The following is a 17071-nucleotide window of genomic DNA, read 5'->3' as shown; positions in this document are numbered from 1 at the left end:
CATCTCACCATATTTCATATTTGTGTTGTAGGTGGGTTCAGAGAGTTATGTGCATTATGTTGGATGTTTCATGTTCGTGAAAAATTGTCTGACAACTGTAGGCAGTACCAAGCTGCAAGGGAAAATATTAGCAATATGCAGGTAATTATATTAGTAATACGGTAAAAATACATTTTAGTTGCATGAAGCTATGAGAAGGATTCTAAAGGTCTACTGTATATTTCTGTGAGAACTTCTATTTGCTTAACAGGACAAAATGAGCACAGTGCTACAAGGTGCAGCATGTATGTGATGCTGCAGAATAGTGCTATCCATATGAACTCCATCTTCCTAACAGTATTTTTGTTGGGCTTTTGCTTGGTATTTAACTGAGATAATTGAAGAGATGCTGCCACAAGAGAAATATTTATTACACTTGTTGTCTTCTTAAATATTTACTTCCTGCTTTGGGGTTTTTTTGCCATCAGGTTAAGATATTTTGGGTATTTCCTTACTAATGTATATTTAATACACCAAAAATGGCGTTAAGTATGGTGTTAAATATATGTGGTTTTCAAAAAGAATAATAATCTTAATTGTCCTGATCCCAAGAAAGAATTTGTGATCACCTTAAATCACAGTAAAATTATTTAGTGGTAGTTCAGTATTTTTAGTCTGTTACATATAGTTTAGTCAAACTCTCAAGTTTTACTCTAAATGACTGCAAACAGACTCTTCAGCAGTGTTAATGGAATTATTTCCTAAGGTGGTTTAAAAAAAGCTCTTTTTTCCCATCGTTTTTTTTTTTAATGTACGTTATGATTGACTACAACCTTGATTTGTCTCCTCGCATCATACACTTCTGTGCTTGGCAGTTAAGTTAGAGGTGTTTAATTTTTTATTGGCTAGGGAAGAAACATTACCATTTGCAACATATGAATAATTTTGCCGAAATATATTGTCCATATAAATCAATGTTTCTGGCAATTTTTTTTTTAGGATCTGAAGAGGAATGAACATGATGCCTCCACAGTTGAGCATTGTCTGAATGCAGTGGGATGGGCTTGTCGAATGCTTCCTTTCTGCAGGTTCATGAATGTTGAAGAATTAGTTCAAGATGTAATTTTGAGTCTGCTTGGAGAATTGCCACCAACGAAAAAGGTAGAAGAAATTAAAGCTAGAATAAAAGCAGTAAAAATTATCACAAATGTTTCTTCTCCTTGGAAAAGCTACTAGTCAGGTTTTCTAGTGGTGAAAGTTCTGTGGGAAAAGATACCTTACCTGTATGTTGGCTACTGAAAAAGATGTGGTTTTCTGTGCAGGTGGCAGAGATTTTTGTAAAAGCATTTCCTAATCCTGAAGATATAAGGGTTCCACTAAGAGATAAATATAATGCACTTCAACAGCGACTCAGGCACAGTATTGTTAAAGGTAATGTTCATCCTTCTTCAGGAAATATTAAACAAACTTTCTTTTTTGCCTTACTTATTAACAGGGTATTATTGTGACATAACCTTCTTTCATACGCCATGTAAAACAATTACTGTAGTTTCTAGTTAGACAACTTTGAGTTTTGTGACAAATTGTGTGTTTTCTTTCTGATACGTCTATACCAATTACAGTGTGTCATGACTTTGAAGTTTTTGGTGTTTCTTCACTTTATCTTAGTTTCTTTCTGTATTTCTAAATGGCTATAATTTATTATTTTAATTTAAAGCTAATTCATTTCTCAGTTTGAGAGACTAATTGAAAACTGCAAATTTAAAAATTGGTTTTCTTTCTTTCAGTAGGTCCTGAAAATGAAGAAATTATGTCTGTTATTCAGGCTGCTGAAGAAGCGAGAAAGAAGGCCTTGAAACGTGTAATAAGGAACATAGGCCCTATAGAAATTAATATTTGGGAGCCAGCGGAAGAGGAAGCAGCAGATGATAAGGAACACTGTTATGACAGATTCTCAATAGGCACTAGTCTAAGCACAAGCACACTTACTGATCTTGGGAATCCTCAGGTATACACTGATGCTGACACAGTAGATACACTTTCTGATGCTTTGTGTACTGAAGAAATAAGAGCTCGAACGCCTTCATTTCAAAGGTAGGAAGAAGTTGCAGCAGGAAGATATCAGTTTAAATTGAGAAGTGGGGGCGGGGGGAAGGAAAAAAAATAAGTTGTATCCTGCTGATCAAGTAATCTTTTCACCAAACAGGATAATTGCTACTTCGAGTGATTTAAAGAGTCACAAATTTACCAAATCAGAAAACTGCTAATGTTATATCAGTTAGTAAGTGTCTAATATGTTATTGAAGTGCAAGTTATTACCAGCTATGTCCACATTCTTATATGTTACTGCCTAATTTCTCCCTGTGGAAAATTATGGATTTTGCATTTGATTAATTTACCACCTTAACATTGTATTAATGTCTACTTAAGTTTGTTAGTTTACCCTTTATTAACACTAAAAGAAGAAAAGAAAGTTATGTTACATTTAGTTATTTTTTCATGTAATTCTTCTTAAAATGGATTTTGGTGTTAACAGTTCTTATGTTTATTGCCTTACAGAAATAATGAACACCAGAGAAAAGGAGAAATAGGTAGCAAAAATAGCACATGCAAGATAAAAGCTCTTAACTGGAAAACAATACATAAAGACAAAGTATACAGAAGAGACATGCATAATCAATGTAATTTGCCTGTAGTTGGTGCATGGGAATTTGAACGTGATGATGATGAATATGTTAGGTTTTTAGAACTCTTTTTGAGTTATGTTCTTGAGAGAGACCTGATAAAGTACAGTGACATTGGAATTCCATTTCTTACTAGTTTTTCTGGACTTCTTCGAGAGCATGAATTGAACTCTCTCTTTTTTGATGTCCACACAACACTAAAACGTCGACAAGGCAAAAGTAGAAGTCAAAGTGTGTTTAGAGCTGGGTCTTGCTATACTGTCACCCTGTCACCTTGTGACCCTGAAACATCTGTCTATAACAAAACCCAAAATATTTTGGAAAAACCAACAGTTGTGCAGTCCGTTGTACAGACAAAAGAACCTTCTGTGCATAACCTAATGAAAGGACTTAACAAAGGATTATTTGGTTTAAAACACAAATTGATTTACAGAGCTCACACTCATAATCAAGAAGTCACTGTTGCACTAGCAAGCCAGACCTTTCCTTGCCATACTTCGTCTACCCTGCAAACTCAGGCAACTTCTAAATACATTTACAAAACTGTTGATGTAGTTGATACTGTACCAGGAGAAGAACTAATGATAGAATTGATGGACAAGTTGAGCAATATTGCAAAATTGCTTGAGTGGATGATCAGATGGTCTGACAAAAGACTGCTTTGTGGTTCCAATAAACAAGATTCCTTAGAAGAGATTCTTCCAATGATACACGTGAAAACATCAGCAGCTGCTGTCCTTACTTCTCTATGGCTGTTAGAACAGTTATACAGAGAGAGATCTCAAACAAAGAGCATAAAATATAAGGTAAGAAAAATTAATGGGATAAGTGTCAATGAAATGTGAGTGAATTATGCCAGTAAAGAAAATCACACATTTTACCTCATTTTTCTGTTTTCAATAAAACCTGGAATACTAATTAATAACCTTTCCTTTAGGAGTTGCTAGGAAAAGAGAGAAACATTCCAGAAATACTGGAATTCTGTCTGTAGAAATACTTGGGTTGGAGGTGAAAGTTCTCTTTGGAAACCCTGTTCAAAATCTAGCTCCTCTATCCAGATAGCACATTATTTGTGCAAATTCCTGTAAGTGTGACCATTGTGTCTAGTTTTAGAAATCATCTTTGAAGAAACCTAGTACTGGAGATAGAATATGGCAAAGCAAGACAAAGAGCAAAATTTCTCTGGGAAGACTTGAGTTAAGGTTCATTTGTCTTTGATGACAGTGCAGATATATTTTGACTGGAGTATTTAAACTAGTTAAAGATCAGCAAAAAGTGACTAGCATTGTTATATAGAGTTGGAGTATATGTGTGGACATGAAAGAAGAGATTTGCCAGAAGAACCTGATGAGTATTGCTTTAGTTTGTATTTTAGGGACAACTGGATCACTTAGCTTCTTTTAATTAACTCTACATAGAATCACGGAATTCATGTTTTGAGGGGAGAGGTTTGTGGGATTTTTGTGAGAAGGTTTTTCTCCCATACCAAGAGATATTTTTTTTTCTTGGTTTTGGTTTGTATTTTTGTTTTTTGGACAAGTGCCACCTGTATTTTATTTACAACTTACTGCCAAAATTTTGTGCATGCATCTAACTGCAAGATTATGTGTGGCTTTTTGCCTTTCATGCTGTTTTCAGTGATAATTTCAGAGATCTGTATTACATGTGATGAAGGCCAAACCTTATTGTATATACTTGTTTCGATTCTAGTGTCACATAGTGGCTTTGACAATTGACACTCAATTGACACTGATAAATATTTCCTATGTTTCCTTTGGATAATTCAGAGCATCGTTGCTTCACTTAATGCAAAAAGGTGCAAAACTCAGGTTCCACAGGCACCTATAAATCCAGGTTTCCTCAGCTCTAAAAGAAAAAAATATGAGTTAAGCATAATCGTTCTATATGAAATCACTGTGGGTTTTTAAATAGTATCAGGTATCTTTTTTTTTTTTATTTTAAACTAGTGAATTTTGATTATCATTATTTCTTTTAATAGCATCCAGATAACCGAGATGTGAAAGAATTTGTATCTCTATCAGAAGCCCAGTCTAGGACAGAGAAAGAAAGTAGTACAGATGAAAGCTTTTCCACAGCGGCCAATCCTCCTGCCAGTCTCCAGAATGCGCCAGCCTACGATGACTTTTGTAGAACTGATTTTAGGTAATTTTTTTTTTTTAACTTAAAAACTCTAGTTGGTCATAATTCCTCTGCTAAGCAGCCTGTCACTATGAAGAGTTCTGCTGTTATTATGTGTTACATATACATGTTTAATTTTGAGTGCAAAGTCAAACTCGTGCCTATTGTTTACAGCTGCATGAAGCAGATTGAATATTCTCCATCAGCAGATGTATATCTAGGTAGAAAACAATGTAGCTGTTGCATAGTAAGTGACTTGTACATGGTTGTTTATAAACTTAGTGATGTGGAAATAGATTCTAGATTTCTGATGAAATGGATATCATGGTTTTCTCAAAGAATTCAGATAATTTCCACTCTCTTTAGGTAGTTTTCCTTGAGTTACAACGTGTACCTGAACTCCTTTGTGGCATTTCATCTTCTATTGCACTAAAGAAAAAAATACATGTCTAGTATTAGAAGAGATAGATAGATAGATAGATAGATAAAGATCTTTAGTATTCTGAAAATAATCTTTAGTATTTTGAGACAATCTTGTGTGTCTTGTCTGACAATTTGGGTTTTTTTATAAAGGAAATTTCTATGTGGGAGATAAATGTAAACCTTAACTAGATGATTTTGAAGCCATAGCACTTGTCTTCCATTTTTGATAGATCATGTGTGTTGGTTACATTTTTCTGGAAACAGCTCACCTGAAAGAGTGTACCATTAATGACGCTAAAATATCACATCTATACAAAAAAATTATTAAGCTTGGTTTAAATGAAAGTCAGATAGAAAACTTATATAAACATGGATTATATCACAACAGTGTTTATTTTTACAATTATGCACTAGCCTGCAATCAGAAAGAAACAGCATACTTGAACTAAGCTAGATACCTAGATACCTGTTGTTAATTGCCTTTTGTAATTCCAATTACCAGAGTGTCTACAAAGTCAAAATACTTTGATAAGAAGGAAATTATTCATGGAAATTATTCTGTACCATGTACGACTGAAGATCCTAATGAAGTAGAACCGCTTGTTCAGCAGGAATTAGATATGGTGTCGGAACAACAAGGTTTGTTTTAATGGTATATCCTTTTACTATGGTCTCATGTATCAAACAGTAGGAGTTTTGCATGAATATGATTATATGTCTCTCTGTTTAATCAAAAAATGAAAATAGGTTTTCATTGTGCTATTGAAAATATTTTATCCAGTTTACATTATGACTAATTTTATACAGTTGCTTTATCGAGACTTATTGATCAGTTTTTCACTTACGTAACTTTTTACTACAGAGATAAAACAGTGTGTATTAGCATGTTCTGTTCCCTCATATACTTTTATTCCAGAAATATTCATGCAACTGTGCAAAACAACATGAAAATTGTAAGAGCTGACTATCCATGATTTAAGTTTATCGTACTCATACCATTTAAATAACCTGCTTTTTTTTTTTCTCTCTCTTCAGGTGCATGCATCATCACTAGTAGTAAAACAAATCTTGAATTTGCTGAGACCTCTCTGAACACTTTACTCCTCGCTAGGGAAAAAGTGGACTAATGTGACCTGCTGTCAGAAATCACATAACAGTGCTGTAACCCATGTAGTTTTCTGATTTAGAGTAATTGTGTTTATTTTGTAGAGTTCTTTGAGGAGCCATATGAAACTCCAAAGAGCTCCAACAGCTCTGTCAAGATCAAACCTGTAGAACATCCTAGAGAAAAGGCAAGTTACTGTAGAATCGTCAAAGGTTTGGATTGGAAGGGACTTTAAAGATCATCTCATTCCAACCGCCCTGCCATGGCCTTGAACACTTTTCATGGATCCACAACTTCTCTGAGTAACCTATTACAGTGCCTCACTTCCCTCACAGAATTTCTTCCTAATATCTGAACTAACCCATCCTTTTTCAGTTTGAAGTAATTCCCTCCTCTCCTGTCACTATATGCCCTTGTCAAGGGTTTGTCTCCAGCTTTCCTGTAAGTTCCTTTAAGTACTGAAAGACTGATCTAAGGTCTCCCCAGAGCCTTGTCTTTTCCAGGCTGAACAACCCAAATCTCAACCTTTCCTTATAAAAGAGGTGCTCCAGCCCCCTGAGCATCTTTGAGGCCTCCTCTGGACCTGCTTCAGCAGGTCCATGTTCTTCTTATGTTGGGGATCACAGAGCTGAACACAATGCTCCAGGTGAGTCTCATGAGGACAGAGTAGACCTCCCTCCACCTGCTGGCCATGCTCCTTTGGATACAGCCCAGGATACAATTCATTTTCTGGGCTGCAGGCACACATTGCAAGCTCACGTTGGACTTTTCATCAACCATCACCCCCAAGTCCTTCTCTTCAGGGCTGCTGTCAATCCATTCTTTGCCCAGCCTGTACTTTTGCTTGGGATTGCCCCAACCCATGTGCAGGACTTTTTGAACTTCATGAGGTTTGCACAGGTCCATCTCTCAAGCCTGTCACGATCCCTCTGGATGACATCCTTTCCCTCCAGTGTCCTGACCACACCACACAGCTTGGTGTCACCAGCAAACCTGTAGAGGGTGCCCTTGATCCCACTGTCCATGTCACCAACGAAGATGTTAAACAATGCTGGCCCCAGTACTGACCCCTGAGGAACCACTTGTCACTGGTCTCCACTTGGACATTGAGCCATTGACCACAACTCTGAGTGTGGCCATCCTGCCACTTCCTTATCCACCAAGTGGTCCATCCCCCAAATCCACAACTCTTTAGTTTAAAGGCAGGAATGTTGTGCAGGACAGTGTCAAATGCTTTGCAGAAGTCCACGTAGATGACATCTGTTGCTCTTCTCTCATCCACCAACACTGTAACTCCATCATAGAAGGCCACCAAGTTTGTCAGGCACAGTTTGCCCTTAGTGAAGCCACTTTGACTGTTACCATTACTTCCTTATTTTCCATGTGCCTTAGCACATTTTCCAGGGGGATCTGCTCCATGATCTTGACAGGTACTGAGGTGAGACTGACTGGCCTGGAGTTCGCCAGGTCTTCCTTATTTTCCTCTTTAAAAACATGGGGGTTATGTTTCCTCTTTTCCAGTCAGTGGGAACTTTACTGAACTGCCATGACTTCTCAAATTAGTGGCTTAGACACTTCATCTGCCAGTTCTCTCAGGACCTGTCGACCAATTCCATCAGGCCCCATGGACTTGTGCACCTTTTGGTTCCTTAAATGTTCCTGGTCTTCTACAACGGGAGGTTCTTAATTCTCCCATCCCTGCCTTTTCCTTCTGTGACTCAGGCAGTGGGGCTGGAACACTTGCCTGTGAAGACTGAGGCAAAAAAGTCATCGAATACCTCAGCCTTCTCCATGTCCCAGGTTACCAGACCTCTTATTTCCTTATGGAGAGGGCCTACATTTTCTCTAGTCTTCCTCCTGTTTCCCTTGATGATCCTGGCCGATTTAATTCTATCAGAGCTTTCCTAAACTGTTCTCTGGCTGCTTTGACAGTCTCTCAGATATCCTTACTGTGTCCTGGCTTCCACCCTCTGTAGGTTTCTTTTCTGAGTTTGACGTTATCCAGGAGTACCTTGTTCATCCATGCAGGCCTCCTGGGGTTTTCTCCCAGCTTCCTCTTTGTTGGAAGGCATCACTCCTGAGGTTGCAGGAGGCAATTCTTGAATATTAACCAGCTTTCTTGAGCCCCTCTTCCCTCCAGGGCACTATACCTCTATTAAGCAGATCACTGAAGAGGCCAAAGTCTGCTCTCCTGAAGTCCAGGGCAGTGAGCTTGATGTGCACTCTCCTCACTGCCCTGAGGATCTGAAACTCCACTATTTAATGGTCACTGCAGCCAATGCTGCCCTTGAGTTTCACATTCCCCACCTTATTTCTGACAACAAGGTCCCCCATAGTACCTGTTCTCGTTGGCTAATCTGTCATACGGAGAAGGAAATTATCATCAAAGCATTTCAAAACCTCGTGTGTTGTTCCTCCAACAGATAGCAGGGTGGTTGAAAGTCCTTGAAGACCAGGGCTTGTGACATGAGGCTGCTCCTATCTGCATGCAGTGGGCCTCATCTGCTCCATCTTCCTGGTCAAGCAGCCTGTGGCAGACCCCCACTGTAATGTCACCTGTCCCTGTCCTCCCTGTAATCCGGAGCCATGAGCTCTTGATCAAATCCTCATCCATCCCCAGGCAGAGCTCTATGCACCCCAGCTGGTCACTGACATAGAAGGTGATACCACCTCCTCATCTCCTCTGCCTGTGCTTTCTAAAGAGCCTGTATCTGTTCATTCCAACACTCCAGTCGTTAGAGCCATCCTCCCACATCTCCATAGTGCCAGTAAGATCGTACCCTGCAGACGGGCACGTCTCTAATTCATTTATTCCCCATGCTGTATGTGTCTGCATAGGGGTATTTAAACTGATGAATCTGACTTAGTGGTGGGCGTAGCTGTAATTCCTTTGTGCTGCTCTTCAGGTGCTCTGTTGACCTGCAATTCCTCTCCAGGCTCTGGGCATCTCTTACTGGCCTTGGCATAAAACAGCCCCTCCCCTGGCAACTTGAGTTTAAAAGCCCTCTTCCCCTCTTGCCAAGCCTAGGACTGATGATGCTCTTCCCCTTCTTTGATAGGTGGACCCCTTCAGCCCCCAGCAGAGCAGGTTTCTCAATGTGAGTCCTATGGTTGAAGAAGCTAAATCCTTGGCTGTGGCACCAGTCAAGGCTGACTGCTTGATTCACCAGATTCAACTGACCCTTTCAAATTCTTTCCCTTTGACTGGGAAAGGAATTGACTCTGCTCTTAAGAGCCACTCACTGCTGCTCTCAGTGAGCACATTGGGCTGCCTTACTCAGCTCCAGCCTCTCTCCTGATCTGATAGGATCTTATGTGGAAGCATCAAATTGTTATGAATACTCTTTTCAAAATATCCTGAATTCATCATTGTATTTGTGAAGTTGAGGGCTTAAAATGTTTAGGATTGGTGAATCTTTTTCCTTGCTTAAGAATAAATGTCATGATTATAGGGTAGTAAGGTGAGATCTGCTCTGAGCACTTTTGAAAACGGATTAATTTTTCATAAAATTAAATGTGTGTATACCTATATATGTACCTATGGAAGATATAATTATATATACATAAAATTACATTAAAAATTAAATAGATCAAGAAGTTTATTTTGCTTCTGTGTGAAAACTCAGTCTGGATCTGTAAATGAGCCTTCTTTTTCCATGCATTGTTTTTGGTCATAAGTATCCTGTCTCCGAAATTGACTAAGGGCTGTTATGCTGAAAAGTGAATTGCAATGCCACCAGTTTACTTGCCTGTAGTACTCAAGATTCAGTGCTGTTAATGGGATTGGAAACAATAAATGTATTGTGGTCTTCAATTCTGCAGTGCACTTTACTGTAGTGAATCTGTGGCATGTGTAAAATCCTGCATTTGTTTCAACTTCTTAGTTTGCAGATAGTTTGTGTATAATAGGATTGTTTCCACATTTTCATCTTTACTCAAGGGGGGGTGAGATTAGCAGAATATATATGCAGGGTACTATATGGATATGAATTTGAAACTAAAAACTCATAATAATGACTTAAAAAGCAAGATACCCAGGTGAATTGTCAAGATATCTCCTTATTTCTGATCTGTAGCTGTTCTCTGATAAGTATGTAATTTTGATTACTTTTTGTCTGATTTTTTCAAGTGGATGATTAATCATAAGTACATTTGCCATAGGCTAAAAAAAAAAGTACTTTATTAAAGCAGAAGGAATAGAAAAATTTAAAGTTTGGATGCATCTTTTTATGTTCCAGGAGGTCTCCATTTCAGATGTAGATAGTCCACAAGAAGATCAGAATGTGGAGGAAACAAAGGAAGAAAAGGCTGAACAGAATGTGTAAGAGACTTTTTGTTATTTGTTTCGGGTTTTTTTAATTCCCCTTTTATCTTTGCTTAAAAATCCAAGGTATTTTTGTTAATAATGGCATCCATTGAAGTCTGCTGGGTTCGTGCTGTTGTTTATAGCAACAAACTCCTAGTTTCAAACAGGCATTTCACAAATACAAAGTGCAGAGTGGATGAGTCTTTATTTTAGTAATGATATAATGAAAGAAGTGTGGGTTGTGGGAAGGTGTATTTTACGTCTGAGAAAAGGACAGACAATAACTTGAAAAGCTTTCAGATACACAGTTCCAGACCTGAAATAGGAGCAGCATCAGACAAAATTCAGGTGAAGAGCTCTCGAGGAAATTATGACAATTAATTTGTTACAAAACGTAGAAGTTGTTGTTGATGAAGCCAAAGGTGAGACAAAAGTGATGATAAGCGTGTTAGCTCCTGAAAGAGGAAGGAAGGCATTTTACACAACTTAAGAAATTTCCTTCACTAAGATCTTTTTAAAATTTAATGTTTTAAAATCTCTGTACGTTTATAATAAAATATATGTATAAAGTTGAAGAAACAATTCATAAACCTGGTTGTTTGAATAGATGACTGCTGAGTTTGATTTCTCTGGAAGTTTGCAAGGGAAGAAACTCTGTATTCTGTAAACACAACATTCCTTGTGTTTACCACAAGGAATCTCGCTCTTTTGAGATATTTTCATTTGTTTTAATGACAAAAAAGAATCAGCTTATTTTTAGTATATTTCAATTAGCTTTCTTTTAAGCGGCTTAATTTCAGAAGGACTTAGAATGCTCTGCTATTTTAAAATTACATATTTTTGTTTTAACTGCACGCAAGAGGCTGTTAAAAGAATTTATTATGGCATTTTTTTTCTATTTTTAGAAGTGCAGATTACAGTGATATTTACAGAATTGCTTAAATTAGATTTTGTGTTCCTTTGTCCACTGGAATCAACCTCTTTTTTGCCTGCTGCTTGTGTTGAATAGCCAGAACCTTTTCAGTGCTTTTGTTTGAGTCAGTTTCTGATTGCTAGGAAGACAAAGCATGAATGTCAATATTTGCCAGCTCAGGTTGCAGTGTAATGCAGTAATTGAAGCCATGGAGATCAGTATAGCTCTGATCAGGTGGCTTTCAGGTATTTCATCTCATACTAATTAAAATACGTTTTTGAGAGGTTATGCATACACTTATATACACATAGTTATATAAAGTGAAAATAAACAGCAAAACAAATTATTGTGGTATTTACAATACTATTATTTTCTTTCTTTATAGTATGACTGAGGTTGTTACTAGCACTGATTCTCATTCATTCTCTTTAAAACAAGATGCAGAAGTTCCTAGGTAAGAGAAACCTACACTGTTATAAAAAATACATTATCCCTTAAATTTTTAGTCTGAAGTAATGTGATGTGTACATTTGCTTACAAAATATTTGCAAGTAAAATGTACCTCCAAACTAAGTAACTTTTCCTGAAACCTATTTGTAGTCTAATCCCCGAGGATCAAAACACTTGCATCTTGACCAGGCTTCACAAGAATCAAACATGTCATTTGAGCTACTAGATTTCAAGAGACATAATAGTTTTGTTTTCTGGTTCCAGACAGAAGCATTATACAATATTACTATAGAAGATATATTGTTACATAAATCACCTGAACAATAATATTTTAAACTTATATTTACATTGTTATTAAATTATTAAAAGGTATATGTCCTACAGCATCTGATAGATTCACATAAATATATAGATAATATTTCTGTAAACAGGGAGAAGGTTGGAATTGAGAAAAGGGGTCAGGAGTCAGTCTCAGACCTTCAGTTCTAGAGCAGTCCTCTATGAGATTTTTTTCAGGTTAGAGGAAGATAAGAACTACACATCCCTTTGGATTCCATTTCCATATGTCTCTAATCTCTTTTTCTTCTCAAGCTTTTCATGCCAACTTCTTTTAAAAAAACTTTACTCAAACTTTCGGGGTTTCAGGCCATGCTTCAGGCACATTCCAATTGTCTTCCAAAAGGTTTTCTATGCCACTTCACATTTATTACATATCCAAAACCTTTTCAGTATTACTCATTAGACATTGCTTTATGCTTCTGTTTCTTCACATGCGTGGAGGCCATTCTGTACAACTGTGAAAAATCCTCCAAATGTTGTCTGTACCCATAGCATTATCAGCATTTTTCTTAAACAGAGAAAGGTGTTTTGGTGTTTTGAGTCAATGTTGATGTAGGTAAAGTCTTTCAGGGTTTTTTATAGCTTAATGGAAATCCCAACCCTTTTTTCTTCATGTGAGGAATCCACCTACTTGATATTCTTTACCTACTAAAAGATTTTATTATCTCAATGAGAAAATTTAATGTATTGTATTATCTGGCATGTTATTTTAATTTTAAATGTGTTTTTTAATCTGAAATCTTATTGTTGCTTTTTAAGTCCTTCCTCATTTTCTATCAGTGGTTTGGCTTTATGACTAACCAGGCCTTTTTTTTTGTCCTTTCTGTGAAATCGTTTTTTTCGTCTTGTTTCTCTAATGAAAATATTTCAGATATGCTTGTGGGTACAAAATCATATAGAACTTAGAGAAGCATTGGGAAAGTTGTCATACATAGTCTCTGGTGAAGATTTTGCAGTGTTAATTAATAAATTGTTCCTACAAATTAATTATGTTTTTAGAAAACGGATGCCTTTACATTTTTTCCGGATTTATTTAAGACAACCTTATATAGATGTTTTGAACTATGAATGTTTTTCATAGTTTTGTTCTTTTCCTTTTGAAGTAATGCAGGCATTTCTGTAAGTGATTGCCAGCCTTTTCATACTGTTGTGTCAACTACGTCAAGTGTTGCCTCCCACACTTCTGTTTGTGCAAAGAAGCGAGAAGTCAAGGAAGAAGTCCCTCCAGAGGAGAAATCAAACACATCAGAAACTGTCAGGCATATGCTCCAAGACGAAATGTTTAAGTTAATTCAGGTGAGAGCATCTCATTTTTTAAAATAATTTTCACAGTACAAGCTGTGTTATTGAAAACAACAGACGTAATTATTGTTTTAGATGCATTCTCTGTGTGTGGTTGTTTTTGAAAGAGATTTCCAGTTCCATGTTAAGCACTGTTAAAAGTTATTTTAGACTTAACTCTTGGTTTTGACTCAAGAAAATGAGTTATGTGATAATAGAAGTTATTTTAGTTATGAGTGTATTTTAGTTTACATAAATCAGTGTGCTCTAGTGCTATACATAAGGAAAAATTCTGGTGCTGTAACAGCTTTGCAGCTATACTAGGATTTAAGGTGTATTAGTACATTGAGCCAATTTTAAGTGACCTTACATTTACTAAAACTTCACAAAAAAGTGAAGGAATTTGTCTTGCTTTAGCATAACCTGACTGTCGCAGGTATTTATTGTATCTTAAAAGAAAGTCCAGTACAATAAACAATTATGTGAATTAAATTTTCAATTATACAAATTGAAACTTTGTGATGTTGTTTATTTTGACACCTGTTTTTACAGGATAATGAACAGCAATAACATAGTCTAGACATAGAATTTTTGCTAAGATTCCTGTTAAAGTTGTTAACAGTGTTAATTTTGTGTGTTTTCAGCTACAGCAGATCAACTTCATGAGTTTAATGCAAATGGTGCAGTCATCCTTTGGCAACATACCAAATGTGCAACAAATGTTGCAGCAGCATCAATCTGTTCACCTGGCTGGGAGCCAGCATGCACACACTGCCCAAGGCAATGGTTCTCCAAAAACACAGCTGCCCTCTCCAGAAAATAAAGGAAAACCTGGTCAAAAGAGCTCTGATTTTCATCAAAGGAATAGCGTAGAAGATGAAGGCAACAGTGGCCATGTAGAAGTATGTATATCAAAGTGTTGTTTATGAAGATAGTTCAGTATATCTGATATGTTATCTATCCTGTTGAATTAGGAAATATGTTTGTAGTGATTGGTGTAGACAAAACTATTTTTGTGCATATTTAGTGCATGGTTCCTATGTAAATGCTGGATTGTTTGCTTTTGTGATTTAGAGTCATCTGGATGTGAATGCCTCTTTAATTCTACTTGAAAGCAACAGCAAGGAAACAGGATTTATGTCACCATCCCAATATCAGCGTTCTTCAGGGCCTACTAAACCACTTCATCTCCTAGCTCCTTCCTCAAACATCCAGAAAACAGTGGGGTTTATTCCTATTGAAAAGAAAACAAGTTACTCAAGTGGATTTCCTTTGCTTAGGCTCGAATCAAGTTATTTCAAACCAGCATTTTTCCATCCAGTAGAAATGTCATCAGCTTCTGCCAGACCACCCCCAGTACCACGAGCAGCTTGGAGTTCATCAGATTCCTTATGGAACCATCAGTCATCATACACGCTAAGAAAGAGTAAGGCAAAAGAAGATTTCAGCAGGAGTAGATACGACCCTGAGATCCCAAGGCAAATGCACGAGGAAGAGAGGAGATGGGCAGAAAGAGTGCATAGGGGGCCTCCCAAACACCTGAACCTTGATCAATATGTAGGGCAGCAAGAAGTTTCACCTCAGCAGCAGTTCCTTGCAGATGTGAATATGTACAGAGCACCGATCACTCAGAACCCGGCTGGTATTCCACTGTTGCACTTGCATCTTAACGCCGTACCCAGAGTTCCACCAGCTGTAAAGCAACCAATCACTACTACTTTAATACCTGTTAAACGTGCAACAAAGGATACTGACTCCAGAGAAATACTACAGGATGCAGGAATATCACTACTTCAGGTTAATTTACCTCAAAAAAGGAAGGTACTGGATTTTAATAATACTTTTTTCTAAGTTGTAGTGGTTTTGCCATTTCATAATTTCTTATTCATCACAAATAAATTCATGTTTCCAGACTATGGAGTTTCAAGTGCTCAGCACAGCTACCAGGAGCAATCTAGAACTAGAGGTACCAGTTTATCTGCATGTCAATATGAGGCTGCAAGCCTGAAAGTGTTTTTAATGGCGTTAGATTGATTCCATGTTCCACAGTTCGTCACCATTCAGACCATTAGTAATGAATGCAAAGAATTTACTATCTAAAGTATTGGATAATATTTTATGGTAATGAGCAGTACTGTTTTTTTTTCAGAAATGGTAATAGAATTATTTACAGAAATAGAATGCAGTGATAAATCCTCTTTTGTAGTGCAGAAATAGGATGCTAAAAGGCTGAGTAAGAAAACCTTATCTTATGGATGCTGAGAACTTGATGTTTTGAAAAATGTTGTTTCTATTACACTCTTATAAGCTTGCACATTCCAGTTGAAAAGAGTGGAAATGTTTTTTCTTGAAAGGTATTTCTTCAGTCCTTGTCTACATTGCACCGTTCCTACCTTCATCCTGAACTACATGGATAGGAAATGCAAGTATTAGTGAAATATGTTCTGTGGAGAAAATTCCCATCTTTTAGTTTACTTTAAGAAAATAATTTACACATGTACATACTGGCAGAGGTCCTGGCCTGAGGCTGTTAATATTACATTTCCATTTTCTTTACAAATTGCTACAGGAGTTTTGTTTGTATAACCGAGATCCAAACTGGACCTACTTTTTTCATCCAATCTGATGGGTTCCCCTTTCTCTTTCTTCTCTTTTCTCTCTCTCTCTCTGAACCCTTTCAGGCACCAAAACTCATCCCATTTCAAGATCTCATTGCGTTTGAGCAACACCATCAGCATAATTCTGTGCTCAGCACTTCCTATGGACAAGACCAAACTGAACCTATCCAGTTACTAAAAACTAGTGTTGAACCATTTGAACTGAGAGATGTGCAGAAAAATAGAAAAAGGCAAGCCAGACTTTTAAAGTGGGAACTTCATTTTGAAAAACTAGCTGGTAACTTGTACCTTCTAGCTTTGAGATCAGAGGGATTGGATGTAATTCTCTTGGCTGAGAATAAAATACTGAATGTTAGTAAAAACACAGCAGAAGTATATCATTAAGGCACGAAGGGGTTTTTGCTGTTAGCAGACTGATAAGAAGAAGAGTCAAGGGGGAATTCTTACCATATTGCTATTTGTGTTTTAAAGTCTTGTTGTTACCTGACTGTTTGCTGTATACTGTTTATGAAATGCTTTGCAGTTACACACAATGAATCTTAATAGGCTGCTGTCTGTGCTGTATATTGTCACTGTTAGTAGTAATCTTCAGGAAAAAGAGGGTTACACTCTTTCGGTATAGTTCAATATTTAGGCTGGTTTTTAATACAGACAGTGATTAATTAGCAAAATTCCTGCTGAAGCAGTATTTTCTTTGTTAAGTATCTTATTATTTATGAAATTTGATTTATTTGTTGTTAATTGATTGCACAAGCAGTTAAAACAGTTTGTTTAAGCTACTTATATATCCTTGTTCAGTTCTCATAGAATGTTGGTAGAATGTTCTAGAATAGA

At 37.0% G+C, this 17071-nt stretch overlaps 1 protein-coding gene across 5 annotated transcripts in view; it reads left to right on the top strand.

The window, feature by feature from the left end:
* The window catches only part of CPLANE1 (ciliogenesis and planar polarity effector 1), a 55858-nt gene that overhangs the window by 21880 nt on the left and 16907 nt on the right, over positions 1-17071 (top strand). For 2 of the 5 annotated variants that reach the window (XM_018070432.2, XM_018070430.2), the window contains 14 exons: positions 32-141; positions 979-1140; positions 1302-1410; positions 1770-2073; positions 2539-3469; positions 4663-4826; positions 5728-5864; positions 6435-6517; positions 10569-10651; positions 11935-12003; positions 13442-13634; positions 14264-14521; positions 14694-15440; positions 16301-16467. In XM_018070432.2, the coding sequence (XP_017925921.1) occupies positions 32-141; positions 979-1140; positions 1302-1410; positions 1770-2073; positions 2539-3469; positions 4663-4826; positions 5728-5864; positions 6435-6517; positions 10569-10651; positions 11935-12003; positions 13442-13634; positions 14264-14521; positions 14694-15440; positions 16301-16467 (3517 nt within the window). Of the gene's footprint in view, positions 1-31; positions 142-978; positions 1141-1301; positions 1411-1766; positions 2074-2538; positions 3470-4662; positions 4827-5727; positions 5865-6434; positions 6518-10568; positions 10652-11934; positions 12004-13441; positions 13635-14263; positions 14522-14693; positions 15441-16300; positions 16468-17071 lie in introns of all 5 variants that reach the window. The other 3 variants (XM_018070431.2, XM_018070428.2, XM_018070429.2) reach the window with 2 other exon arrangements.

This window comes from Manacus vitellinus, unplaced genomic scaffold, assembly GCF_001715985.3.
Source record: "Manacus vitellinus isolate BGI_N305 unplaced genomic scaffold, ASM171598v3 scaffold_18_pilon, whole genome shotgun sequence".
NCBI classification, from domain to species: Eukaryota; Metazoa; Chordata; class Aves; order Passeriformes; family Pipridae; genus Manacus; species Manacus vitellinus.
The sequence above is the reverse complement of the archived record's forward strand: the minus strand, read 5'-3'. Positions and strand labels throughout refer to the sequence as shown.